The sequence below is a fragment of the Centroberyx affinis genome, unplaced genomic scaffold, assembly GCF_046629955.1.
Source record: "Centroberyx affinis isolate AG114_WGS23_722 - 3 ecotype Tasmania unplaced genomic scaffold, CSIRO-AGI_Caff_v1 ptg000270l_1, whole genome shotgun sequence".
In the NCBI taxonomy this organism is placed as follows: domain Eukaryota; kingdom Metazoa; phylum Chordata; class Actinopteri; order Beryciformes; family Berycidae; genus Centroberyx; species Centroberyx affinis.
Window position 1 is genome coordinate 388850 of NW_027278950.1, and position 20134 is coordinate 408983.

General features: G+C 43.4%; 2 protein-coding genes across 2 annotated transcripts; one reads left to right on the top strand and one right to left on the bottom strand.

Annotated features, from left to right (window-relative positions):
* Positions 1 to 128: 128 nt before the first annotated feature.
* Positions 129 to 2446, top strand: exosc6 (exosome component 6). The gene is made up of 2 exons (XM_071547400.1): positions 129 to 476; positions 1116 to 2446. The coding sequence occupies exons 1-2, from the start codon at positions 199 to 201 to the stop codon at positions 1660 to 1662; spliced, it is 825 nt and encodes a 274-aa protein (XP_071403501.1). The 5' UTR covers positions 129 to 198; the 3' UTR covers positions 1663 to 2446.
* A 3122-nt stretch (positions 2447 to 5568) lies between these two features.
* Positions 5569 to 14995, bottom strand: LOC139667885 (protein-glutamine gamma-glutamyltransferase 2-like). The gene is made up of 15 exons (XM_071547368.1): positions 14980 to 14995; positions 14111 to 14281; positions 13428 to 13658; positions 12637 to 12755; positions 11413 to 11541; positions 11148 to 11325; positions 10152 to 10284; positions 9890 to 9993; positions 9460 to 9602; positions 8989 to 9088; positions 8756 to 8901; positions 8174 to 8303; positions 7837 to 7997; positions 7527 to 7663; positions 5569 to 5746 (listed from the first exon to the last, which is right to left on the bottom strand). The coding sequence occupies exons 1-15, from the start codon at positions 14993 to 14995 to the stop codon at positions 5569 to 5571; spliced, it is 2076 nt and encodes a 691-aa protein (XP_071403469.1).
* Between the last annotated feature and the right edge of the window lie 5139 nt (positions 14996 to 20134).

Below are 20134 nucleotides of genomic sequence, written 5' to 3' on the forward strand. Positions count from 1 at the left end.
GCTGATTCTTGCTATTTTAACATGTTTGAGCTGCCCTGCAGGTGCCACGCCAAGACCATAAACGTCAGGCGGAAGCATTTCCCTGCTTGCTGTGTTTCCAGGGGACACATTTCGGGCTGGACCGATTGAGAATATAGCGGAATTTACCCTAGCGCACGCGGACCGCAGCTAGTACTGCTCAGTACATTTCACCTCACCATGCCGACTGACACTAAAAGAGTACGCGGGCCAGAAGTGTCTCAAAGCCCGTCTCTGTTCCTGTGCAGACCGGCAGCCGTCCTGCCGTCGGACGGCCCCAGAACGGACGGCCGGCAGCGGGACCAAGTGGATGTCCGACCGGTTTTCGTCCGGTGTGGGCTCGTCAGCCAGGCCAAAGGGTCAGCATACATCGAGGCTGGAAACACCAAGCTGATGTGTTGTGTTTACGGCCCCAGAGAAATGGAGCGAAAAGATGAAACCGATATGAAATGCGGAAGGTACTGGAATGTGTGGAGGTCTTCACTTCCCCCCTCATACCCCTGTGATGGCCTTGCTTTGATTAGGCTATGTGATGTGTTACACCATTCTTGTGATGAGTATTCAGTGATGTAGTGGTAAATAAAGTGGCAGGCAAACTATGACCTTAAGTAGGTGGTCATCACGAGGCAAACGGTCAACATTATGAACAAAAATCACATTTCAGAAAAACATGTTTTTTTCTGACCTCATAACCAACCAGTTTGATACTACTTCCTATTCATAGTATTCCTATGATGTCACATGCATTTCCTACCAATATGGCGCTTTACAGTACACACAGCTCATTGGCTGTGTTTGTCATTTGATTGTAATCACCTGTTCATTTTCCTACCAAGATGGCCGTGTGGTGATGTAACAGAATACTATGAATACTGTATGCTATTGTGTATAAGAATGTAGATTCATAAAGACTTATGTAAGCCCAAAAAGGTGAGTGTATGTGGGTTTATCCTCCACTTCATCCCCACATTACTGTCATATTGTGCATGTGCAGTGGCTGCTGATGCTTGTGTGTTATTTGCTGATGTGACCTACTGTACAAACTACTGTGGGATGAATTTCTGCAGATGACAAAGCGCCCTCTCTTCCTCTGTCAGGCTGATCACCGACATGCGGTTCGCTCCCTTCTCCTGCCCGGAGCGGGGCTCCTGGATCCAGGGGAGTGAAGAGAAGGACCTGTCGCTGATGCTGCACGAGAGCCTGCAGCCGGCCGTGTGCCTCCACAAGTACCCCCGCTCGCAGGTCGAGGTCAACGTGATGGTCCTGGAGAACAGCGGTTCGGTCCTGGCCCACGCCGTCACGTGCGCCTCCCTCGCCCTGGCGGACGCGGGGATCGAAATGTACGACCTGGTGCTGGGTTGCTCCATCCGTCAGGACGGCGCCTCCTATGTGATCGACCCCACGTACGCGGAGGAGAACGGCAGCTGCCCGGGCGGCGGGGAGAACCGGGGCCGTCTGACGGTCGCTTTCCTCCCCAGCTTGAACCAGATCTCCGGGCTGCAGTCGGACGGAGAGATGGGGGAGGAGACTCTGACGGCCGGGGTGCGGACCTGCATCGAGGGATGCTACAAACTGTACCCGGTCATCCAGCAGGCCCTGGCCAAGGCCGTGCGCAGGGGGGCTCCTCCACCTGCAGAGAGCTGAGAGACTGATCTGAGGAGGCTCCCGCTGTTTCCTTCCACATCAGATTTCTTCTAGTTTACAATTTACAGTCCTCCCTCTGACATCAGAATCTATTTTTGTGTGTCTGCCATGTATTCTGTTAATGAATATTGATAGGACTTATTTAAACTGCGTTGATTTTTGTTAATACTTGTATTAAACAATGCACATATATGCTATGTTCAACTCATCCTAAATTGGAACTATGCATTTGGGTGCTGAAGCTCCAAATAAGTCTAACATCGAAAAGGAAAATACAGGCAAGCGCTCACTTTTTCGATTACTGCATCAGTGGATGAATGGACATTACATTCTGTCCCTGGATTCATGTGTACTAAACGTCTTGGAGTACGACCGCTGATCTGGGATAATTCCTGAATATGTATGTTGTCACCCAGCCTAATAACTTGTTAAAGACTAAATTTGTCTTATTCCAAATGAACAGACCTAATATAAATGTTTCAAATGGACTTGGGTCAAAAACAACACAGATTAGAACAAAGCTACAAAAACCCTCAGATATTTTACAAAGCTCTGCCAATACAGTAATTTTCAAACTGTCCATGAGCAGCGCTGTCTGTTATAAGCTTTCTGTATTTGTGTTCAAATGCCGTGTTCATCTCACAGTCATCTTTAATGATAAGCCTAATGTTGCCTTTTTTGTATGTAATGTTTTGGGCGATGTTTAGATTCACTGGAAGACAGAACAACAGAATACAGATCAGAATCAATTTTGAATAAACAATAAATTATATACATATGGGTTGCCCCCTACCATTCTCCAGCCTTGACTACAATACCACACTTCCACTCTTCCCAAGATACTTATTTTAACTCTCTCCCCTTGTGCTCCCGTAACTCTCACTTACAGTAAATTGCAATCTTTGCACCACTTATTTATACTGGTGATTACACTTTGATTGCATCATGTGTTTTTTTCCCCATATTCCTTTCCACATTCAAACTGTGATATGTGTTACAAAATTGTATGGACAATATTGCACAGTAAATGGTCTTAATCGTAGGCAAGGTATGAGCTTTCAACAGCAGAACAACCACTGAGATGTGGTCCTGAAGATGAGACAATTCTGTCTCAGCATAGAGGTTACCATGATACCTGAACGTAAATACGGCCAGCGTAGTCATAAAAAGATGTAACTTGTGCTAGCAGTGGCCAAATGGGCTGCTATAGTGGTCTGTGTGTGTGTGTGTGTGTGTTGAGCTGGGAAGTGATTGTGCTTATTTTCAGAAATCTGTCAGCAGGTACAGCTTTGCATCACACAGGCGGAGAGCTTGTGCCTGACATGTCAAGGAAGTGGTAGACAACCAAAGCTGAGACAGAAGACAAGACCAACACCTGTCATAGACTTGAGACAGTCAAGATCATTTGATCACTGAAGGCTCTGGATAACGTAGTTAAAGGATTGGCAATTGTGCGGGATGGAGGGCCGACAGTCCGCATGTTTTCATTCCAACCGAACATTACAGCAGCTGATTTCTCTGATTAGTTCCTCCTCTTTCGCTGCTCAGTGAAATCAGCTGTTTGTTTGGAATGAAAACCTGCAGACTCTCCGCCCTCTGTGGCACTTGGTTGCCTATCCCTGATGTAGGGCAATTCTGGGCCTGGTTCCTCTTGCGTCTCACCAAGTACGCTTCCTGTAGCCTTGCAAGCCAGACGAGTCGTGTGAGTTCTCGTCTGGCTTGCGAGGCTGTGCTTCCTGTGCGGTGTACCGCCCGCTTCCTCACCACATGTTTCATCCTCGGCTGCTGTATCTTCCCGCCATGCAGGCTCTTGCGGATCATGTGACACACACAGGCCACAGTTGTGAGTTGTTTCCTTCAGGTCTGTCTTGCTTGGGTGCTCATCTTCACCCAGCCAGGCTCCCTCGGACAAACGTCTCAATGGGGCTTTCCTCTGGGACGAGGCAATGGATTGCTAATCGTTGCTGCACCGGTTGCTGTCTCCAAGCTGGTTGCGGTCTTTTTTTAGCATCAGACAGCCTCTCCCAGGTGGGCCAATCTTGAGGCCTTCTCTGCAGCCTCTGTGGAGCTTTTGATGGTCCTCCTCTTACCCATGATGCCTAGGAGACTGTAGATCTTGCGGAACGAACCTGCGAACCCTCAGCAGCCTACGTCTATGACTGCAGACCCCTGCTTGTGGTACTCATCTGCAAGTCCTCATACTTACCAATGTTCCTTTCACAGTTTGCTCCAATCAAATCTCCCACCAAATATTGAGTTTATGCTTAAGCTGACTGTTTTGGCACGTTCAGATAGTGGCACAGTGCCTGACCTATTTGTGGTCACTGCAATGGTGTCTGGGAATTTGTGCTTCTGCTAGCGTTGCACTGCTCCAAGTAGCAGCATGTGGCTTCTTCCCATTTAAAGAAAGCAATGATCTGCCTTGGTTTGGGTCTCTGCAGATGTGGACAGAGGCTGTCACAACCCACTTTTGGATCCGTATCTACCAGCTCAGAGCTCCGCTGAGTACCAAACAGAGAAAGTTGATATATATGGACACTGGCTTCCTAATTCCACCTCTCCCATTGACAGTCCCTGTTCTGTAGGTCACTCTGCCATGTAGTGCTTTAGGTAATGTTGCCGATAGCTTAACTATAGCCTAGTTCTGACGTCGGTGTTCAGACATGTCAGACCAAATGACCATTTGTAAAAAGTCCTTTATTGAAAGCATACATAAGTTTGATATCAGTTTGAGGTGATACAGTAACTAATACAAATGCATAAATATTTTATTAGATTAAGGGTGTTGAATGCAAAAGGATTTTTTGTATGTGCTTCTTAAATAGTGCTGTATGGATAAAATAGTTGGTTCCAATCATATTTTTCACCATAATCAAAATGTGATTGGAAAGAGTGCAAAAAAATGCAAATTCAGGGAGGGGGTACACAACTGTGCCTGGTTCAGCTGGTAGGATAGTTATTAGCCTCGCCTGACACTGCCAACCAATAATTTGTGTGTCAGCCTGAAATGTTTCAGATCGCTGAGGTCACTGGGTGTGTTCCTTTTATAAAACCATGGTATAATTCAGCAAGGCGTGGCAGACAGTAAGGAGGGATGTGTCTTTGCAATGGAGGGAAAATAAATAAATACAATACAGAATGCTTATAGAGTGAACTCAATGTGTTCACTCTATAATAATTTAAAAAGCATTTTTTCCCCAGCATAAATAAAGCCTACTTCATCTATTTTATACTGACATAATGGATTGTCATCTAGAGGTCTGTGTATATGTGTGTGGGTCATGTTTACATCCCACCACCAGTGGCTGCAGAACCTCATTAACATTTCTGAGCTTTTCTGAAGCTTTTCAGCTCAGAAAGTAATGTGTGATTAAATACGAGGTACGCCGTTCAGTGGGGCATGTTGTGCCAGGCATGATTATTTTTAAATGCAGTTCATAAAACAGATAGACAGACATCACATTATCTACCCAAAAATATTCCATTACATTCAGTCACATTAAGAGGTTTCACACAGAAATAGTACATGTAATTGTGTATATAATACACTAGGTAACTGCAAAAATAAAGCAAACACCAAGATAAAGTGTCTTAATTGGATGTTTAGCCACTACAAGCTGGCAGCTGCTTCAGAGTTATTGGTTTAGAGTCTACAAGTGTCTGGACCTCTAGTGAAGAATGAAGTTGAATATTAGATATTCCACATATTTGTAGATCTTCTTAGGGGCTGCTGCCAAAATAGACCTCACTTGTTTCCTATATACATATTACCCCTTATTTACTCAGGTGTTTCCTTTATTTTGTCAGTTACCTGTACATTTTTTTATCAAGTTCTTTGCATCCAAGCAGGCTGGCTGCCTCCCCTCGCAGCCAGAGAATGTCACATTCGGTCAACTCAACAGGTGTTCACCCGAAAATGTTGATCATGGGGATGCGCGCTCTCCTGTGGACGAGCAGGGTGGCGACTCCCTTCACGTCCCTCAGCCTGTCGGAGTCGAAGTCCACCAGGAGCTTCCTCACCCCGTGCCGCATGGGAGTGAAGGAGAAACTGACCGACACCTCCTGACCCGGAGCAATATCACCACTGAGAGAGAGAGAGAGAGAGAGAGAGAGAGAGGAAGGGGAGAAATAAATGCTTAGATTGAGGTTGTTTGGACATGAAAGACTGAGACTGAGAGCTTTGGCCTTGGGGAATAGCGCTGCTGAAGAAGAAGAGAATTAAATTGAGGGAGTAAAGAGGACGGAGGGAGGGATAAGGAGGCAGGAAGAAGGATGGAGGAGGGAGAGAGGCTGTAAAGAGAAGGAGAGGAGAGGGAGGAAGGGAGAGGGACAGAGATACAGGGAGCAGAAGGTAAAGTGATAGAGGGAGGACAGGAGAAATAAAGGCAGAGTCTGGCCCATTTTATGAGTTTTTAAAATACTACAGTATAGATGAGCAGGAAGGTTAGGAGGAGAGATGTTGTTACATTACATGTGTCTTACCTCTGGCATGTATACTGTCCACAAATTCACCAACGGCAGTTATGTATAGATTTACATGATGTCATTATGTCTCTGGTTGGAATTGAACTTTCCTGGCCTATTTTTCAAAAGCGTTCTCAGCAGCCAACAACAGTCAGAAACATTGAGTGTTTAAACGTTTTGAGATGGTGTCTGAATAGTGGAAAGACTTTTGAACACTCTGTTGCCCCTCCAGAATGCTGAGACCATCACAGTGATGCATTTCAAAGCATTTCTGCATCGCTGCAGTTTCCTGTTGTAATGTGTTTCTTATATAGTGTTATCTCCAAGCGCCGCATTCACAATCATAAAGAATGGAAAAGACAGCAGAAAGTGTTAAGAAATAAAATATCGCTATTGCAGTAGTGTAATATGACTCAAATTGAAATGTGTGTGTGTGTGTGTGTGTGTCTGTGTGTGTCAGATTGGCCCCAGCCAATCATACTGCTGTGTTACATCTGAGGAAATATGTTTACACTGGCTTCTGGTCAAGCTCTCTCTCTCTCTCTCTCTCTCTCTCTCTCTCTCTCTCTCTCTCTCTCTCTCTCTCTCTCTCTCTCTCTGTGTCTCTGTGTGTGTGTGTGTGTGTGTGTGTGGTTACATTTGGCCTGGCATTCTGGAGGTGATGCTGAGCGAGGGAGCAGTTCTGTTATTTTTGGATGCTCCACATACAATCCAAGTCTGTTTTGTGGTGCCTTAGTGTGTGTGTGTGTGTTATGCCTGTGTGTGCAGTTGTGTGTGTGTGTGTGTGTATGTGTGTGTGTGTGTGTGGGCAGGCAGGCAGACAGGCAGAGTGTGTTCTCCTCACCCAGGCAGTGTGGGTGGATTGTGTGTGTGTGTGTGTGTATGACAGCCAGCTGGCATATACCTTTCTAAATCTTTACCATCACACACACATCTCGCAACCTCTCTTGGATGATCTCCATCACACACGCACGCACGCACGCACGCACGCACGCACGCACGCACACACACACACACACACAGGAGGTGGCATTTGCTCCATTCTTATTTATATTCTTAATTTCTTGCTGTATTTAATTATTATTTGCTTCAGCAACAACCCGATTTCCACACAATGATCATTAAAGTCTCAAGTTTTTGAATTGAAATGTCCATTTTATCCATTGCACTTGTGTGGGTCTAACATAAGTTGGATGGACAACAGGCACCAGATGGAATTTTAACTCTTAATAGGCCAGATCTGACCTTCATGTCTATCTAAACACATATTTCATTCAGTGACTGGACGTATGGACACAATGACAACCACCAACTTTCATTCCAGTTTGTGTAATGATGTGAATAGTTCCTTCACCCCCAGTCAAAGGTGGTAGCAAAGGTGACTGTGACTCAGAACTTACTGAACAGGGATCTCGGTGGCAGACAGCAGGCCGGCCCCCTCCACAGTGAACACACCGCCTTTCAGCTGGACTGGCAGAGGATTGGTGAAGGAGACGTGGGCCGTCACTTGTTCGTAGACAATCGTCTTGCCAAGCACCTGGAGGGAGAGGAGAGAGCTCTAGACGGGCTTCTAAACAACTTGACACCTATAAAGACTGAGCTCATAAAACAAGGCGCAGTGAGTTTCATTCTAATCAGTCCTCTGCCTCCTATCTAGACAGCCAGATCTGTTCCAACCACAACATCTGGGCATGCTCAGTGTGCACCCACCTGGATCTGCAGTTCAGGCATGCTCAGTGGGATGTTGACCATGTCCATGAGGGGCTCGTTCTGTCCTGGGGCCTCAAGCATCGCGATCACCCTGATCACATGGTGCTCCGAGACACACGCTGCGTAGTGGTCGTAACGCAGACGCAGCACCTCTCTGTGGGCTGAACGCACACACACACACACACAATTATTAAATAAGACAACAGTACACCATCGTGAACGTGTGCTGTTGATGTTACAGAAGGAAAAAGTTTAATGCCCCCTTTAGGAGAGGGTACAATAACAGTGATGTCAGAGAGAGATTTGGGCTTACCAAGTCTCAGGCAAAGCTTCTTACCTGAGTGAGCTGGCACAGTGATGTTGGCTGTGCGTCTCTGGCACTCCCCCCGGTGGAGAGAGTTGTAAGTCACAGCCTTGGACAGCATGGTCAGCTGAGCGGTGGTGTCTTCCCCTCCAACATTCTTCACCTAGGGACAGAAATGGATACATGACTGTGGGTGGAGGGATGGATGGAGGGATGGATGGATGAGTCATTGTAAGTGGCAGTTATAGTCATTATAGTCAGCCAGGCCATGAAGCAATGGTCCACATTTGGCTAGTGTCTACAATGGTGAATGACATTTATGCTTTACTTAGTCATTCTAGTGTTGTTCCACTGAGTTCCCATTGAATCAAACAGGAAAACAATGTCTACACCCAGAAGACAGCAACTTGTACCAAACAATTCATTCATTCATTCATTCATTCATTCATTCATTCAATCCATCAATCCATGCAGCTACACTTCGAGTCTCACTGATGATTTGATTCAGATAGTTATTTTACAGTATAGAAATATTTAATAAAACCATTATTATTAATAATGTATATAAAAATGCTACTTTTGAAACACCTAGTATGGTAATAAACTGTTTCATACCTCAACAATTACGTCAAAGTCCGTCCCAAACACAGGCTTGGCAGGCTTGATTGACAGCTGCAGTTCCCCTGGTTCTGCCTCCCCATTGGTCGGCTTGCTGACCGGACGTCCGGCCTTCTCATACACCTCTCTCTCCTTCTGTGACCCTGTGGAGGAGAAAGCTCATGATCATTTATACTGACAAGAAGGAAATACAGGCAGGTGTCTCTACTGAGTTCTATTTCCCAACCCACCTTCAGGATATTTGTAGAGCAGAGTGACGTCTTCTCTGAAGTCACCGTAAACACTTTTGGTGCTGATGTTCATCCCCACACTGCTCTGGTCCACTTTGAACTGTAATAATAATAATGATAATCATCATCAGCGTCATCATCAAATCATTTTTGGGCACACAAAGTCCACATGGTCTTTTTTGGCCCATGAATCTCATTTAAATCAACTATATGATTTAAAAGAATAGTAAAAAAAAATAGTAAAAATGATACTCAAAGACACTACAACAGCTAAGGGAAAAATAAAAATAAAAAAATTAAATTTGAATTACAAATTGTGACTCACAAGGCCACTATAGAGTATAACATGATTTATGGAAAGCATTCATTCAGCAATTCAAGTCTTAAAATAATTGGTAAATTGGTAAAAAAAAAAAAAAAAAAAAAAAGTTAATAAATCAGTCAATCAAAAGAAACCCCAAAAAATCCCACCTGTCGTCGTTGGCCATCTGATTGGATGATCCAGTGGATGATGTCAGCGTTCACCTCGGCAAATACAAACGGAGCATCGTACTTTATTCCCAGGTCCCCTTCCTTGATGGCTGTCACTGGACATGGACCACAGCAATACACACCTAGAGGGGAAATGTATTTATTATATATATTTATTTATTTCACAAATTACTTTTACTGTAAGGAATTATTAGATGCAGTTCACAGCGGAGAGTGACAGGAAAGGTGCCAGAAAGACGGGATGACATACGACAGAGATAGATAGATAAGAGAAGAGAGTGGAGGGAGATGATGAGAGAAGGGTATTGAGGAGACAGAGAGAAAAAGAGAGATAAACAGCAGGTAGAAGGAGAGGGAAAGGTGAAGAAGATGGAAGGATGGAAGCGTTGAGTTTGGATGAGGAGCGTACCCTCGCTCAGTTCCTGGGGCGTGGGGTCCAACACCTGCCAACCGTTGTATCCTTTAGAGAGATCCTCTCTCCTCATCCAGGACTCCACCCAACAGTGGAAGTTCCTAAAACCATGAGGAGAGGAGAGGAGAGGAGAGGAGAGGAGAGGAGAGGAGGAGGTTATTAGATGATGTAATGTCTTCAGATAAATCACCCTATTTGAAATCTGTTTGGGTGTTTCTTGCTGGTGTGTGTGTGTGTGTGTGTGTGTGTGTGGTCCTACCAGCTGCTGTCTCTCCCCCCCAGGCTCTCTAGTTTTTCATTGAACAGGACATCTAAGGAGAGGTTCCCATCCACGTCATGGGCAGAGGAGAAGTTGGTGATGCAGCGCGTTGGGATCCCCAGACAACGCAGCACTGTGAAGACAACAGGCATTAGACTGGGACAATTCATTCCTCCCTTCCTTCCTTCCTTCTTTCCTCCCGTCCTTCCTTCCTTCCTTCCTTTCTTCCTAACCTTTACATGTTCTGTTCATTTGGGTTAGTGGTGCTACAGGCTTTCATTGTTGTTATATTAGTGCAACTATCTTGCAAATCTCAATAATTCTCCATAATTCAACTCACCCATCATAATTAAGTCTATTGTGAACAGCTATGAGATGACTTTTTGTTGATTTTAAAGAAACATGCTTATATCATGTGCAGCCAGTAACATTGTCTCCTTAAAAGACTGTTACTGTATGTCTTTCTTTATGTTCGGAAGTATTGTGTTGTGTTCTGGATTTAAAAGACAAAGTTATCTTGTCTGGACATTTGAAATGGGAGATATATTGGAGAGAAGCACAATATTATTCAAATTCAAGTTAATTTATACAGCCCTTTATCACATGCATGTCTCAAAGGAGAATGAGCCTAGCTAGATCTAACTGCTCAACAATCAACCATAGAACAGAGTGATATAGGATAAACAATATCATTAAGATTATGGGACATTGTTTGGGACCAAGTAAATCAGGTTAATGTGTTTTTTTTAATCACTTCTGACAATGCTGACACAAATAAAGCAATGCTACAAAAAAAAGTTAAAATAATTCAAAAACCCAGGTTTCACCAAAATATCTCTTGATAACTACAAGCTTGAATTATACACATATATACTTTGATTTTGTAAATGATTACTTTTTTAACTTGAAAACCTTTTTTATCCAGTTCTCGACACTTCCTGATACATGTGATCAGACATGTGATCCATGTGTGTGTGTGTGTGTGTAGAGCCTCACCTGTGCAGGCCACGCCAGCGAACACCCAGCACTGGCCGTATTTGACCCTCTCGGCCCCAGCCTTGCTCCACTGCCGGAGGATGGGCACGCTGCCGGTCCACCGGGACGGCACCACTCCGTCCGAGTACGGCTCCTGCCAGCGACCGGCCACCACGCCGCGGTCATCGTTAGAGTTCACCTGGACACGTTGAGGAGGGATCGTTATGTCTGAGGCTGTGACAGCTCAGGTTTGAATATGAATGAGTTGAACACAAGAGATCCTCACCATGGCAGTGAGTGTCCTGCTGACGTAGACCGGGTCAGATCTCTGCTTCGTGTCCATCTCAGAGTTCCTCAGAGCCGCATTGGAGTTGTCCAGGATCTCAAAACAGATGTCTACCACACGGTCCTCGAACTGAGAGAGAGAGAGAGAGAGAGAGAGAGAGAGGATGAATTATTTGTTGAGTGTAAGAGACTTGTTTCAGCAAAATTTCCCATGCAGCTCGTGTCTGTCTGTGTGTGTTATTCTGGTCACCTCTCTGTTTGCCACCCCCCGCCTGTCTATCTGCCTGCCTGCCTGGCATCTATCCGCCTGCCTGTTTGTCTTTCTCTCTGTCCTCCCAGCAGGCTGTGAAGGGACAAGCCCTTGTTTGCGCGGTCTGGCTACATTCTGACACCTCCCGTCTAGAAGTGTCCTCCGTCCTGCAGAGACATTTCCTGATCCCGCCGCCGCTGGCAGGCCAAGTCTCCACTGTCACACCGCTGTGACAATTCACACAGGCCACCCACCGGCCTGGCAGGCACCGAGATACTTGTCCCATTCATAGATAAGCACATACACACACACACACACACACACACATAGGCTACATACACACACATACTAGTAAACAGTATACATCTTTTGATTGACCAAATCATTTGAATCACCAGTCTGCCAGTCTGCTCATCGGCTCATCACCCTTATTCTCTTGTACCATAATTGAGCTATAAAGTTCTCTAATTAAGCTGTTGTAAACTTGAAGTGTATTTTTTAAAGCATAAGCTACGTAAGTATAAGAAGTGTACTAACTTTGGTAAATTATTAGTTTACTTTTAAGTGTACTATTTTGTCAGTAGTGAGTAAATTGGCCCACTTTTTAGTTTATAAAAGTTTATTTGTAGGTATACTTTAAGTTAAGTCTACATCTGTATACTTTTAGTATATTTGTGTTTGACTCACATGAATACTAAAAGTACGCTAAGGTATATTTGAACTTCTTACGACTTACAGTAATTGGACCACTTTTAAGTTTATTAAAGTATACTACTAGTGTCACATAAGCCTAAGTATAGCCTACTAGTCTCAGTACCTTTTGCAAGCAATTTTATAAGTATAATAAAACCATACTCTCTTATTTTTTAGTTTTAAAGAAGCATACTAACAATGTAAAAAAATCCCACCTGTGTGTGTGTGTGTGTGCATGTGTGCGTGCATGTGTGTGTATGTGTGTGTGTGTCTGTGTGTTACCTGTCCAAAGCTCCACGGCAGGCCATAGATGGAATCCCAGGTTCCTGTGTAAATGATTCCGTCCTCATTCATAACATACTCCTGGAGGAGACTTTCATCTGGGAGGTACACAGCGTCATCTAGTACACACACACGCACACGCACACACACACACACACACACACACACAGAGAGGACAGTGAGCATGCTGATCAATCATTAACGTAAAACTGATGCAGAAGTTTGTGTCCCATTGGTGTCACATCCATAAGAAACAGTGTAAACAGTGGAAGACAAGATGCCAGAACGGCTTTAGTGTCCCTTGATATAAATTCCTCGAGTGTTTGGACCCCTATTAGAAGAACATGACGCTGTTGTTCTGCGAGAAATTCCATCATTTGGTGTTTTGATGATGGAGGTGGAAAACGGCGTCTCAGACAGAATCTCCCATAACAGCTCAGTTGGTTTGAGATCTGGTGACTAGCACTTGGCATGTGGTTTGCATCTTTGACATGGTTTCCATTGTGTCGCATTAGTCCCTCCCTACTGAAGGCATTGCCCCTCTATTGTATCTCAAAATGTTGCCTGCGTATCATGTATTTTAAGGCATTTGAAGATGACTCCCATCAGAAATGCTTCATCACAGGATGAAAGTGATGACTCAGAATGACTTTGCATTTGTAGGTATTGACCTTTCCCTTTAAGGGTTAGAGTGGACGTAACAGGTGTATAAAAGTAAAAGTATAAAAAGTGTATTTCCATCTTTGTCCTTTCGTTTTGAGTTTGTATCAGACTTATGCTTCTCCTTGTACCTTTGCACCAGGGGTTGAAGAGCAGGTAGAACTTGTGGTAGTCGCTCTTCTCTAGAATGCGACCGTCCTGTGACATCATCAGCACGGCCAGGCGGTACTGGCCAATGAGAGCGTCGGCCGGACTGTGCAGGGTCAGCAGCGTTTCGCCCTGCGCCCCCTGCTGGCCGAACCACCACTTGTCACCGGCCCCGCGCTCCGTCTGAACCTTGATCACAACCTGGTCCTTCTTACCTGAGGAGACAGAGGGTGGGATGAGATCAGAGAAATTATTAAAACGATAGTTCAACCATCCATCCATCCATCCATCCATCCATCCATCCATGCTGTTTTGGGAATGGAGCAACAGAGAGGATGTAACGCAAAACAAATGTCATGAGCCGGACTTGAACCTACTATATCATGACTACACATGAGCCTGAAACACCAGCAGATGAGGAAAAACCTTGAGGAGTTTTACATTAATTATATCATAATGTCAAATTAATAGTAAAAAAAGTAAAAGTTAATTTAGAGATGTGAGATCTGAGATATCAGTCAGCTCCATTTGTCACAAAATACATCTTAAACGATGTAGATAAAGTCCCCTCTACTGGCATTGCTTACCTCCACTGTCAATCAAATGTGCGCCCATACAGGAGGATTCATACATTAGCTGGTCTACACTCTTGTTGAGCTCTACTCACCCAGGTGCAGCACCAGTGCCAGGTGGTGTTTAGGGGGCAGAGAGTTAGACATCTGCAGCGTTATGGAGAAGGGCTGCCCCCTGCGGACGATCAAGCGCTCCCGATCAATCTCCCTGGTGCGGTGAGCCTGGTTGTTCTCATGGCTTCTCAGATCCACACCGACAATCACACCTGACGGAGCAAACAGAGACATTCAAGTATAGTCCTCAGTAAGGTTTGATATTGTTATTAATTAAATATTGGCAGTAATGTGTTGCACTTAGCTTGACACAGTTGCATTTTGTATATCAGACAAGCTGTAGTCTTGAATGCTTATGTGTTCTCTTAAACATGGAGTAATTCTGTAGTAAGTAGTATCAGGTGTTATGGTTATGATGGTTAGTCTATTTTCTCCTCTCCTCTCCTCTCCTAATTGTCATTATCATAATTTCACATTTGGGTTTCCAGTTCAGATTTGTTTGGACATATTCAATTATTTTGGTTCTCTGGTCAGACTGGCAGAAGATTGGCCACTGAGCTGAGGTCATCTCAAAACATAAAACAATACACAGAAATTACTTTAATCTTGATTTCAATATGTTTTGATTGCTCGGCCAGTTTGATTTTGTATTCCTGGTCTAACTAGACTGAAAAACTGTCCTGGTATTTGTCGATGGAATCAGGCTGGGTCATATCACAACCTAGTGTAGATTCATACAGCAGCACATTTTTTCACAGATATCGCAATCAGCTGCGGCATTTAGCAACATTTGTAATATGGACCAAAGACAGAGAGAGCAAGAGACAGACAGGATCGATAGCTAGATAGATAGATAGATAGATAGATAGATAGATAGATAGATAGATAGATAGATAGAAACAACACTTACCATTGTGGTTAGCCATTGCAGTCTAAGTAATAATCCTTGTCTGATTTTCTTCCTCTTCTATAAAATGTTGCGCTGTCCCTTTACGTCTGGGTCTGGATGCTCTGAAGTGTCTTCACGCCGTTGTCAGGTTGAAGCCCTTGAAGCTTTCTTAACCCAGTCTCCATCATGACCCTGTATTTATACAACACAAGACAAGCCCCTCCCACCTCTGAAACACACACACACACACACACACACTCACACACTCCCATTCACCACCCTCGGTGACCTCTGACATTACATCTGACTCCTACAGTTCCTCTGAAAGTGTGTTTATGTTAGTGTGTGTATGTGTGTGTAAGTATGTCTGCATTATGTGTGTGTGTGTGTTTGGATGAAGCAACAGCCCACTTCAATATTTTCCTTCCAGACAAAAGTGAGACTAAAGCCAAACTATTTACTACAGTGTGTGTCAGCTACACAAGTGAGTGTGAGTTTGTGTGCATGCGTGTGTGTGTGGGTGGGTGAGTGAAAGTGTGAAGTGTGTGTAACTGTCTTTCCCCTTCTCATCCAAGCTCAGACACTGGGGTCTTTGTTATATGGTATGGAGGGCTGGCGGTGGAAGCGGTAGTGTGTGTGTTTACATGCACACGCATATACATGTGTTTGTGTGTGTGTGTGTGTGTGTGTGTGTGTGTGTGTGTGTGTGTGTGTATGTGCGTGTGTGTGTATGGTGCATGCTTGTGTGTGTCTGCATGTCAGTGCATGTGTGCGTGTGTGTGTGTGTGTGTGTGTGTGTGTGTGTGTGTGTGTATGTATTAAGTGTAGCAATACTGGGGCAGCCTCTGCTACCTCATCACTGTTCCAGTAAACAGAGGAGTAACCTCCAGTAAAATCCTCTCCTATGGCACATCAGGCTGTCACTAGATTAAATATTGCAATGGTGTGCTAACGTTGTTACAGCTGGTAGAGGGATTTGAACCAGCAACCTTCCTGCAGCATTCCCAGGTCACTAATGGACCTCCACAAGCACAAGCTCCTTGCTATTGCCATTCACATATAGCTACAATTGCTAGCCAACTAAAATATCAATATCAAGATTCACAATTTGATATATAATATAATAATATGATATAATTTGCTGACTACCTCTCTAAGGTCCATAGTTCAGTTTTTTCAGTTTTAAGAGCTTTGTAGATATTTACAAGAACTTTAAAATCACCTCTAGCTGACACAGGGAGCCAGTGAAAGTCATATAAGACAGCTGTTATGTGGTTCCTCATTTTTGTCTTTTTCAAGTTGGAATAACCTGGAGCTGTGCAATTGCTGCTTTTGGCGAGCCAGTATAAACTGTATTGCATGGTTATAAAAGCAAGAACAAGCCTCTCTGCATCCTGTTGAGTCAGAAATGGTCAGGATTTGGCAATATTACATAAATGACCTCGGGGTTGACCTTGTCACTGACTGACAGACTTTCTTTGTCAGGCTTGGAACTGACTGGCATCTGGGCATTTCAGTCAAATGTTACAAAATAAAAAACTTTCTATTGAAAGTGTGTTTTTTTTGCTAAGTTAGTTTCAGGTCACAGTAATAACAGAAAGGCTGTTATCATGGTGTGTCCATGTTCTTCTGACAGTTGCAGAGGGGAATCTGGGAATATGACAGTAAGAGACAGGGTGTGAACAAAATCTAATCTTTTTTAATAATCTTATTGTCTCATACTGCTTGCCTATGATTGTAGGAATGTAAACATTTATTGCGTGACACACCATCCACGTAAAAATAACAATACATACTCATCTACAGTAGCCTATATGTGAAATGCGTATATAAAAACCCTCAACCATCATACCGAAATGGAGAAGTTGGGGGTCTTGACGAATGTGGTTAATAGTAAGTGAGTCACGTATATGAAGAAAAGTGACAAGTTCAGCATGTCCTAGTTGTGGTGTAAAACTAATCTTCATCCTGATTTGAATACACAGCAGGATATGCAGCATCCGGCAGTTAGTTAAAAAAGGGAACAGCATCAGAACAGAGAATTCTTAATCATCATGTAGTACTTTCCCCTAAACTTCCTCAGAGTCTTACAGGCTCAGACTCATCTCTGATAGTTCTGTGTGTGCATGCTAATGCTTTAGCACAAGTAATCATACGCAATTAGCATTATCCTATCCTAAGTATGAAGATAAACCTTAGTAATCCAAAGTTGGTATTGGTTTTTATTCAATGACCTGAAGTTATGGGAGAATCATAACTTCTGAAAACAAAATCTCAGTCTTATTCATTAGCAAAGTTCATCACAAATCAACAGTAGGCTATTTAAACATTTCTGGCTAACTTTGCTCACTTCAAAGAGTGCATTTTTTGGCAAGTTTTTACCAGTTCCCAAAACAAGCCTGGCAGGTTTAGGCACATGTCATTAACATTAACTAACCATCCTGCCTTGCAGCTGCTACAAGTTCTCATTCTCTCACTTTTAAGATAACGATCCTACGATTAACATGCTAAAGCGTTAGCATGCGTACCAGACAGAGCTTTTTAGGCTAAACTCCCAAAAAGTCGGCGTAGTCTTTAACACGCTCCTCTGCAGACATTTACATAATTGAGTTGAGCAATGCAGGAGAGAACGGGGGAAAGTTGATCAGCGTTTCATTTTTTGCGTTGTTGCTAATGCGGCGGAGAATGTTGCAGCAGTTGAAGGGTGCTGCACTCAACACGTCTTTGTTTTTGGGTTGTTTTTTTTTTAAAATGCCATGCGAGTCAGTGGAGTGTGTTCACAGTCTGTGCGCAGGCCAGTGTGTTTAAAGTGGACTGAGACAAAGAGTGGCCAGTGGTGTGAAGGGACGTCCCGGGTCCCGGTGGACACGTAAGCTCACTGCACAGTGTTACATACTTCAGTGTCCACAGATAGCTGGTGATGGCAGCTGTATTGTCTGGCTGGGAGCAGAAAAATAAGTCTGCTGACAGATTGATAGCACTGAGAATAAACACACACGCACGCACGCACACACACACACACACACACACACACACACACACACACACACACACAGTCACAATCAACACAATACAATAAATAGCACAGATGATAAACACAATCAGATGCACACACCCAGTCTACAAACACACACACATGCACACACACACACACACACACATTAAATAGCGTAGAGGATCGTCACTACTGTGTTAAGATGATGACCTATACTGACACATAAAAGTGTGGCATTGTAGGCTTCACACACACACACACACACACACACACACACACACACACACACACAAAACGAAATAGCTTAGAGCATCCTCACTACCTTGTTGTAATGATGACCTTTGTAATAGACTTCACACACACACACACACACACACACGCACGCACCCTCACTATTGGTGTAGACACGGCTAACACATGGGCACACAACACAGACTTAACAGTTGACACATATGTAAACACCTTCACTCACAGTCATAAAGTGACGTACAGTTTAAACCCCTCACACTGACTCACCTGTAGACACACACACATGACTTGGTTCATGTCATTCAATATAGTTTCTTGGTGTAAACTCAGTCCTAATGGCGATAGAAGAAGACTTTTGTGGTCACATGGCGGCTGTGAGACAAGTTGCGTTAGGGAACACAAAAAAACACACACAAATGAAAGTATCAAGTCACTGGACTGGATTGTACGGAGTATCAGCTACTAAGAAGCACAGTGAAATATTTACATGTGTTATCCAGAGCAACTTAGAGTGAATGAGGAGGTGGAGGTTCAACTCACAGACACTTCAACACAAAGCATCGGCTGTTGTGGGGATTGTGTGATCTTTTCGGAGATGGTCTCTCTAACATCTATTCACCCTGCCGCCCCACTTTGCTCCCACAGTTCCTCTTTTGTTGGCCACTGTCACACAGACACTAGTGGCGAATCCCCCATTGGGCAGGACAGAGGTACATATCTGTCACTGCAAATGGAAGATTTTCTTTTTTTTTTTTGTTTGATGAATTAAGATGACTAGTTCCAAAAGCCTTGATTAGTGCTTGATTTTATTAAGCCCATACAATATTGACACTGTTATTTTGTTTCTGAGAGTTGATTACTGGTTTCAGAGACCTCAAGGCATTGCATGTTGATTTTTAATTGGAGCAGCTCAGAAGTGCTCTTGTGACCAGAAGGTTTGAATCCCAGACCTGCTGGGAAAATCTCAACAACTACTGAAGGGTCTTTGAGCAAGGCACAGACAAATGTTGAATAAAAAAAAAAAATGTTAAGAAAAAAAGTGAAATGGAGTTAACCTAGCAAGTACTTTGAATTAAAACAAATGATTGGACTGGTGGTCAGTCATCAGAGGGAATGACACAACTGAATATCTATCTATCAATAAATATGACCTTTGGTAAAAAGGAAAAAAAAACCTGGTGAGCTAACTTATGTTTCTGCTTGCTGTAATGATGACAGGATTTCCCAGCAATGACCAGGAGATTTGGCTGCATGTTTCACAATCTGTTTGGTGTGTGACCTTGACCTCATCACCAGTATACCAGTGTATTTCCATTATGATATGACAGTTTTACAGAAATGCTAAATATGTCAATGCTTAAAATCAGCATCAATCAAGCACTGTACATCTTTTACATGTGTTGTGATTCTTACATCCCATGTGTGCTGACCTTACCAGTAGAAATCTATAATTAGATTTCTACTGGTAATAATTATTTTATTTTATAATTATAATTATTATAATTATTTTGTATTATAACTTTATTACTTAATGCTATCACTGACATTAATACCTTAATACTTTAATATTTTTCGATAATCTATGAATGAATGATCCATTTTTCATGCTCTGCTTGGAGTATGATCTCCTGATTTTGTATGTCTTATTATTTGATATTTATTGGGTTTTTTTTTTTGTTTTTTTCTCTGTTGTTTTGTTTTGTCTTGTCTTGTTAAATGTCTTGCCTAATTATGTTTATATTGTATTTTTGTCGTTAAGGACCCCCTTGAAAACGAGATGGTACATCTCAAGGGGTTATTCCTAATAAAGAATTTCCAAAAAAATAAATGCTCCCTGTTACACACACATTACACACACATTACTGATCAACCCGTGAAGTAAGGCAGACGACCTCGGAGAGTAAATATGTGCTTTAGTGACAGTGCATCTCC